Here is a 9,517-nt window from a genome sequence, read left to right on the forward strand (position 1 = left end):
CCTTCCGTTATTTATGAGAGATCCAGCAATAGTAATTGCATAACTGAGGTGATCACAGTGTATCCACCATGTAAGTTGGAAGGGAATAGCCTAAGCGCTATATCCCAAGTACATAGGACTATTATAAATAGTCAGTGTGTAAACTTAAAATTAGATCTTCCCATATGTGAGTTGGAGGACGACGGAGTACAGTTTCTTGGGCAGAACATGTCCCAATCCTTTTGTGAGTCCTCCACTCCTCTAGTTGATATAAAAAAAGTCCCCATTAGCAGTGGATGTGATGTTCCCACAAGGGTCAATGAACGCTCCTAGCGTTCTCAGTGGCTTGAAAGATGGGTTTATTTCTGGTGGTCTGTCATGGGGTGCAGGCATGCACAATTCTGCACCTAATGCGCTTCCACTGTCAAAGGCTTTGCCTGACCCGAGTATATGTAAGAATGAAAGTATTGGCGATAGCACTATGACATCTAGTATGATGTTGAATGCCTTTGAGAACCTGCTGACAGATCTCTTGGCAAAATGTGCACGGTTAGAATAAAAAATTGATATACAGGCACTGCTAATACACAAAAGTATGAACATTGGGCGGAAAGTAGGATGTGAACGCAGCACCAGCACATCTGGATTGAAAATGGTACACCATAAAGAAAATGCTGAGACCAAAAAAAACCGAACAAATGCCGCACCTTGTAAGCCTAAATCTAATTATGCGTTCATGTATAGTAATCTAATTAAACTGAGGAAAAATAAAAAAGGTAAGGCTAATTTGATATGATAGGTTATTTATAACGCGCTTAATACCCAGAGGTTTCTAAGCGCGAACCCGGGGATCAAACCTGTGGTGCTCCATGACGTCTTGCTTCCACGGCGAGCACGTTGCCCCTGAGACTATCCTCCCGAGACAGAGAAGTCTAAAGAATGCCACTGGAGAACCGCTCATTGGTTCCCCGTTAGATGAATCTGTGTTAGAACAGGGCCAGGCCAAGTGCTGGGTCGGGAGAGAAGGACGGTTCAATGCTGTCCCTCTCTCCCGTCCCGAGCATATTGTACTGCACTGCACTGCAGTAGTGCAGTGCATGTGCATGGTGTGGGCGGGAGGTCGGGGGCCAGGCAGGCCAGATGACTAGTGGGTCGGGAGAGAGGGACGGTTCAGTGCCGTCCCTCTCTCCAGACCATATTGAAAGGTATAGCAGGAGGGAATGTGGCAGGGTCAGATGGTTGGTGGGCAGGAGAGGGGTGTTGTGCACTGGGATGGAGGCCACTGGGATATTGAAAGGTGTACCAGGAGGGAATGTGGCTGGGTCAGATGGTTGGTGGGCAGGAGAGGGGTGTTGCTCAGAGGGATTTGGGTTCACAGGGATGGGGGCCACTGGGATATTGAAAGGTGTACCAGGAGGGAATGTGGCTGGGTCAGATGGTTGTAACCATATTCTGGAAACCTTGTTTTTGTGGTTGGTTCGGATTGTCTCATTGGGAAGGATTAGTTCATGTGCTTAAGAGGTTACAGTATATTGGGCCCTAACTGGTGTGTGGGCATGAGTGTAAGTGTGGAGTGTGGTGTGCTTGCCTTGGTGTGAGGCTGTCTCTCCTTAGTGTAGGTATAGTCTGCGAGTGGGTAGCTTGCATGGGGTCTCTTTGTCCTCCCCTAGTAGTTTCAATCATGAACTTCCACTTTCGCATGACCTCATTCGACCTTTGCAATTAGAGTCTTAGCTCTCATCGACACACATGGGGCACACATTCATGCATTGCGAGCTCGGCGGTAACTGAAAATAAAGGTGGTGCGGCGGGCACCTTCATCTGATTTTTAAGTACACCTGATTATGAGGAAAAACGCATGCATGTACATGATAGTATCACCTACAGACACAGGATGATGGTGAGTTTACTACCACTGGTAATATCTCTATTCCCCTTAATGTCCTTTAGGAGTACGGAATGGAGAATAACGGTAATCTCATAATAAGACAGAGGCACCACTGTTACCACAGGTGGTAATGGTATTTCAGCTTTGTGGTATTAGCACCACCAATGTGACCACCAAACTCATAATGATCCCTAGAGTGTCCTGTAGCATTAATTTCTCTTTCACTTATTGTAATTGAATGGTGTTATTCCCGCCAATAACGTGTCATGCGAGTATAGGTGTGACCTCCAACACAATCAAGGCATGGATAGGACCAACGTCACCAGAAGATACAGCGCCTCTGTCCTGGTGCCGCCCACCCTGTGCTGTGAAGCGCTACAGCAGATGCCTTCCCAATAAACCTCGGTGCCCACGGACTGCCCTTTAGGAGTCCCTAGACGCGATCACATTCAGCGCAAACTGTCTCACAGTTAGAAACACGGCTGTTAATGAAGTTTCACTTCCGCTCTAGCTGTCGGTGCCGCACTAATGAAGCTCACAAGAGCATGGTCACCTGAGCATTTTTTATTTGGTTTTGGTGCGGGCGTGCGGTCACACAGGGCCAGGTGCTGGGTCGCGAGAGAAGGACGGTTCAGTGTTGTCCCTCTCTCCCGACCCAAGCATATTGTACTGCACTGCACTGCAGTAGTATGAGTTCAGAGGATAGCGCCCAGAAGCTGCGTGTTTCCACTTCTGCAGGAGTGAGACACTTTTTGGGCCAATATGGGCCAATTTTATGAGTTATTTAACTATGCGGATAGTAGTTTTGACCAGTGTTGCTGAATAAATATTCATTAAAATGCACAATTTTTGTCCCGTTTTATAAAAATACCTCCCCCTTGGGTAAACAGTGTCAAAAGAATGAATTGCCATTTGCAACTGTGGGCCACTTTTTCATTAGTGCCCAAGACAATTTTATGGTCCAGTCCGACCGTGGGGGAAAATGAATACAATTTGAGAGTGGAAGGGTAAGGCTGGAGACCACAAAAACCCAGAGCATTCGCAGACTGAGGGCATCCATTGCTTTTCTTACCTATGCGAGCATAGCCAGGCGCCTAGAAGCTATCCAGGAACCATGGCATTATAAAAATGCTTCAAAAATAGAACACACAGGCGAATAATTAAACTGCATTGCACTGGGTAACACAAGCAAACCCGCACTACCTTTTTTACAATATAATGGGAAATGCAGTACAGCTCTAAGTAAATGTTTATTAAACATGTTCAAAGTCCTCTGTAAATGGAAAGTGATTCTTACCTTAATCCGGTCCCATGCAGGTGGTAGAATGAGAATTAATTTTAGGGGGGGGGGGTTGCTGAGATAGTTCGCTCGTGTTGCCCCCGAGGACACTGATCCAAGGCCCCCCAAGTCAGAGCACCAACGCAGTTTCCTGGGATGTTCAGTCTCATCCTGGCAGGGTGCCGGCAGGAGGTCAGGGGCCAGCCAGGCCACCCATAATGTCTAATAGTTTGATGCTAAAAACTAAAGTTTGCTTTGATGTCCTTAGTTGAATATTCTTAAAACCATACATAACAACACGTCACGCTGGAGGTTTGTGACGAATCTCCAAACCTAAGTGAGTTCATGACACAACTTATTTTATTGTGAGTGTGTCTTAAATCGCTGAAAATAAAGTGGGTAAATAGATATTTTGCCTCTTGCATCTTATTATTTTCCATTTAGGATGTGGAAAATAAAAGGTACACTGATATTATTTTGGCCCAACATGCTGCTATACGAATGTACATGTTGTCATGATGCTTTACTATGCAATTTGTGTATTTTGCAAGTAAACTCTATAGGACATTATTATAATAGGTCTTGATTGAGACCCAAAACTTAAATATTTGTTCCGATTAAAACATGGAAGAAGATGGCTGTGCCCAAATTGCACAGTGGGTTAAAATCCCTGTTCACTGTTTAGCTTAAGTGTGTGATCCTGAGCATATAATGTAATCTCACCCTGGCTTCAACTGCAAAAATGTGAGTGTGTATAAGTGATTACATTTAAAACCTTAGAATAGGGCTTGATTTGACAGGTAGACATAGTCTCAACAGCGAATCAGCACACCAGAGATTCTAGTATAGCGCACTAACTGTGGTTGAACCAACATTACATTTTCTCCTCTGTTGCTCCCAGCCACTGAAGTTGCTTGGTTCGTCCAGAGTACTGCCCCACACTCTATGTCCTGCTATGCTATGATATTGAGTCTTTCATTGCACACCACCATCTGACATTCTCACACTTTCTAGGATCTTCAGGATCTGCAAGAAGTGGGTGTTTTCAGACATAAAGGAGAGAGCTAACTGTTTGTTACATTGAAGCTGCACTAGAATAGTCTCATTACTGGTAATGAAGTTAGATGCCCCTACACAAGTAATTTAGCGCCTCTTCCAATATTTGAAGGGTTCGCCCCGCCCTATAATTTTAGACTAGGTGCACCCCTATAGCATTCTCAGACAACCTGTTCTAAAAGGACAGCAGCCTGCAAAACGAAGTACTTGCCTAAATAATGAAAGAACACATAATTGAAAATGGATGCATGTTGTGATGTGCTGATGTGAGTCTGATCAACGTGCATGCGGAATACACTGCATGGTCCCCATTGCGGCAGGGCAGCCCATTACGTAAGAGATACCCCCAACTGGAAGCTATTGGGCACCCTCATTTATCTCAAACTTCTTGTTACTTTATTGGGGACATGCACAGTTGAAAGTAATTTACGTGTAAAATGTAGATATGGGATTTCAGCTGATGCTTATTTCATTTATTTATTAGTTTTTTTTTGTAACACACTACATGCTTTGCATTGCTCCAGAGTGGATTGCCGGGAGAAGGGAGAGTTTCTGGGGTTGACTCTTTGGGAGAGAATGTAATGGATGGGGGAAGCAAGCAATCTTAATAAATAGGTCAAAGGAGGGTTATGTGGCGACTGCAAAGAATGTTATGTAATCAAAGGATAGCCTCCCAATAGGACCAGCACAGACTTTTATCCTTCTAAAGTTAACACAAATGAATACTATTGAATGCAGTAATATTAATGTCATCCATTACTACAGGATCTGGAAACATCCTAGGTTTGAACAGAATACAAAAGCAGTATTCTTTTTGTTACCTAAAACGTATTTATTTTCAAGTTGATGAGCTTTGGAAGCAGTGATGTGTGGGTATTTCATCAGCTTCCTACCCAACCCCACAAAAGCAGAAAAACAAAGTTCGATGTAGGGAAATATTTCTGGAAGCACAGTGGAGTTCCTAAATAAAATGCATTGAGCTGTGACAGGGACAGTGTCAGGGCATTTCAAACTTTTCATGTCAAGTGGGCCCCTCCAGCAACAGTCCCAGTGTTGCCAGTCATCAGTTTTGTAACACTGCAATATATACATTTCTCTATTTTCATTCTGGGGCTTGAAATGTGTACTTTGCAGTGCTCACTGTGTTTTTTCTTCCCACTGGATATACAGAAGTGTTATTATATAGATACATTTGGAAAATGGTGTGCTGTATATGTGCAATTGAGGTGGTAAGTGATTTTTTTATGGCTGGCTAGTAGTTTGGAACTTGAAATATTCACCCCTGTATCCCATACCCCACCTAGCTCTTAACACATTTTTAAGCAAGGGATGTTCATGATAAGACCAGCAAATGATAAAGAGTATCTGTGTAAAGTAATGTCTAAGAAATGGTCTGAGTACCAAGCACATGAGGAATACCATACATGGGATCCCACTCGTGTGTGCATGCTCCTCGTAGTGCCCTGGTTTCTTAAATACTCGACTTCCTAGCCTCTTAGAATGAGTATGCCCTTATCAGTATTCCACATCCTTCAACCTCAAGCTTCACTCTTTCCTGGACGCATCCTTCTCTTAGTAGACTACCTGATTCAAGCTTTGCAAACATTCTCTAACATGTGAATGCCTGTTCTACATTCCCTAGGGATTCATCTGTCCACAAGAGAACAACCAGGTGACTGAAATCCTGCCCAGCCAACCCAGAGGCATTTAGGAAGTGTTGTTTCCAGACTGCTCAAGGTAAGAGAACATGGTTGTATATCTTCCATATGTTATTAGTGATAAAGCACTTGAAGGAAGACACCATTCAGTCTGTTTACATAGCTACTAGTCCGTCCCACGTGGCTCCTGAATGTGTAGAAAGCAGCTGCAGATTATCCATGGTGTAGCTGTTGTGGTGGTGTATCCACTTGCCTCTCAGATCATGTGTACCCCTTAACCTGCCATGATTTTGTGGGTTGTGGCCTGTGGGCTGAGATTCTACACTCCATTTTTTCCAAAAGAGAACACATATGGCCACTTAATGAGGCAAAATTTGACACAGAGCTACAGAAAGGCAGGACTTTTTCATTAGCAGGGCCATAGATGGCTGCAGCCATCCCCAATCTTAGCCAGAGTCTTTGAAGTCTCCCACTCTTGTAACCAGTCTACTCAAATCACTGCTAAGGTAAAGAGAGAAATAAATCTGGGGAATCAGATTTAAGCATAAATCTCTTTGCCATGCAAATTGGTCTGCATTTCTCACCCTTACCAAAGAATAGGGTTTTCAATATCTAAATCTGATATATATCCCCATGAGGTAGGGCTATCTCTTTCCTGAATAGTTCGACTCAGACCTATATTGTACAGGTGTATCCGAGGTAGGGGAAACCCCTAACACAAGCATACAGTGGATTGATTAAAGAGACAATAAAAACATTGTGAAATGCAACTTCAATCTCTATCCTGCCATGCAAGATTAATGCATTGCACACAACTGAATGATTCATTTATCGGAAAAACACATTGATGTAATAGGCCACAAAACATGGAGACACTGTTCGCAATGGGCGAGTGAATATTCACTCTGGGCGAGTAAGAAAGACTGTTTGAATTTAGAGAATTGGCTTTAATTAATAATAGCAAGTGACGTGTATGTCTAGCTACTAGCTTATAACGAGCATTTATAAAAGTATCTTTCTTTACAAAACTATTTACATAGGATGCTAAAGTGGCTAAAGAAGAAAAATGCTCCAGCTACATCTATGGAAACAGCTCAAAAGAGCTCAGATGTCAGAGTAGAAGACCCAGCAGTGGCAGAAAATCTAGGCGGGGAAAGCAACTTTAGTCCAGTGCCTGCAAGTAGAACAGATGAAATGCTTAAGGTACCTGAGAAAAAAAGAAAAGTACCCCTGAAGAGGTTATGCCAGTGATGATAGAAGCTTCCGATGAGAGAGACAGTGTAATGGACCTGGTCCTTGGTGAAGAGGAAAATGTGAGGGAGGAGGAGGAAAGAAGTGAGCATCCTGATTGCTGGTCATGGGAACAGTATGAAAATAAATGCAAAGAATACCCTTGGCTTACTTCTTCCAAAGGGAAGCTTGGATGTAAAATCTGTAGGGAAGTTAAAAATCCTGGAACAGAAACAAGTCAAGGTGTGCATTTCTCTCTGGAATGGGTGAATTCTTCAGTCAGCTCGTATGGTCCCACTAAAGAGAAACAACACAGCGCCCTGCGTAAAAAAATGTATCTCCATAAGAGCAGCGCTTGCCATTTGAAAGCAGTGGCCATTTTAGATGTAAGGACTTGTGAATCCATTACTCAGTTAAATTCCAGAATGCAAGTTAAATTATATGAAGACACATGCCGTGTATTTAGAAGTGCCTACAAAATAGGTAAACATGAACGTCCTTTTACTGATCTACCATTGGATGTAGATGTTCAAAGAATGAATGGTGTTGATTTGGGAAGAGTGTTGCATTCTGACCACAGCTGTGCTGACATTATTGAGCACATAGCAACCACGATGAGGGCAAAACTGGTTCACCATATCTTGCAAAATGAATCAAAAATATCTGTATTAATAGACGAATCCACCACCTTCAGTAAACTAACAACTTTAATTATTTGTATACGAGCATGCATTGAGAAGGAGGATCCACCTTTGACCTTTTTCTTGGACCTTGTTGAACTGCCTGGTACTTCAGCAGAAATAATTTTTGATAAGTTATTGGCATGCTTGCAGAGTTATGGCCTTACAGATGACTATCTAAGAATGCATTTGATTCAGCTAGTGACTGATGGGGCTTCTAACATGATAGGAAGGAAGTCTGGTGTAGGAACACTACTTAAGATTAAGTATCCACAGTTGACTATTTGGCACTGTGCTAACCACAAATTAGAGCTTGCGGTTGGCGATGTTTCAAAAGAAGTCACAGGGATTAATCAATTTAAGATTTTTTTTGACAAGCTGTATGCAACTTACCATGCCTCCCCAAAAAATCAGCGCGAGCTAGGGGAATGTGCAGCACAGGTAGAAGTGAGGCTTCTCAAAATAGGAAAGATTTTAGATATACGTTGGGTGGCCTCCAGCGAAAGGTCAGTAAAGGCTGTGTGGAATAATTATAAAGCTCTAAATAAGCATTTTGGTGAATCTTCTTGTGACACAGCGAGGAGTGAAACTGAGCGTAACAAATACTGTGGCTTAAACAGAATGTTAACATCTACAGTATTTGTGGAGAACCTGGGGATAATGTTCGATGCCCTGACAGAACTGGGTGACTTATCCAGACAACTGCAGCGTCGTGACATGACATTATATGAGGCAGACAGAATAATCCAAACGCATATTTATGTCTTTGAATCAATGGCATTGTCACCTGGGCCTTATGCTACAGCTACAGCTACTGCTGTCGAACAAATGAAATTTAATGGGATACAACTGCAGCACAGTAACACCAAAGGTTGTATTAGCATATCAAGAGCTCAGTTCTTTAGGAGTTTGACAAATAATATTTGCCAAAGAATGACAACAGCAACAGCATCAAATCTTTCAAAGAATACCTCCAACAGAGAGGGAGAAATTGAGTACAAACAGCTGATAGATGCAATGAAGCTTCTGAATCCACATTATTGGCCCGTTCCTGTGGATATTCAGTATGGTGATGCTGATTTGCAGGCATTTTGTGATAAGTTACATGTTTTTGATGCCCGACAGTACATAAACGCTTTCAGGGATTACAAACAAAACAAAGATTGCATGATACCTATACAATTGAAACCTTTAGCAAGAATTGTGGAAACATTTTCCACATCCACTGCTGATTGTGAGCGTGGCTTTAGCGTGATGAATGATGTGCTTACCCCATTGCGCAATAGGATGTCAGTTACTAGATTGTCCTCTGTAATGTTCTTAAAAATTGTTGGGCCTCCTGTGACAGAGTTTATCCCAGACTGCTACGTAAGGAAATGGTTGCAAAAAGGCAGGAGAAGCGCTGATGCCTCAAACTGTATGGCTCGCAGACAAGTTGTTAATGAATCAGCTTATAAGCAAATCTGGAACGTTCTGGCCAGTGAATAATTTTTACTTTCTGAGCACAAGTTCCCTTTGCAACAAAACAATTCTGAATAAAGGTCCCTTAGCATCAGCGTACATGGAATACAACACAATATCATTGCACTCTGTACCAATATTTAAATACATATTTAAATGTAAATTACAATATTTATTTTGATAGTTTTGCTGTATATATTTATGTCAGTACTACTGCCTATAAGCTTAATTAACAGCTGCCTCCGCTTGAAGTGTAAAATAAAATGTAATTCAACTATTAAGTTAG

General features: G+C 42.4%; 1 protein-coding gene across 1 annotated transcript; it reads left to right on the forward strand.

The window, feature by feature from the left end:
* The first annotated feature begins 7,110 nt into the window (after positions 1-7,110).
* Positions 7,111-9,258, forward strand: LOC138480634 (E3 SUMO-protein ligase KIAA1586-like). Its single transcript, XM_069612321.1, has one exon. It carries the CDS (start codon positions 7,111-7,113, stop codon positions 9,256-9,258), a length of 2,148 nt encoding a protein of 715 aa, XP_069468422.1.
* The last annotated feature ends 259 nt before the right edge of the window (positions 9,259-9,517 follow it).

This window comes from Ambystoma mexicanum, chromosome 5p (genome assembly GCF_040938575.1).
Source record: "Ambystoma mexicanum isolate Mex_15411 chromosome 5p, UKY_AmexF1_1, whole genome shotgun sequence".
NCBI classification, from domain to species: Eukaryota; Metazoa; Chordata; class Amphibia; order Caudata; family Ambystomatidae; genus Ambystoma; species Ambystoma mexicanum.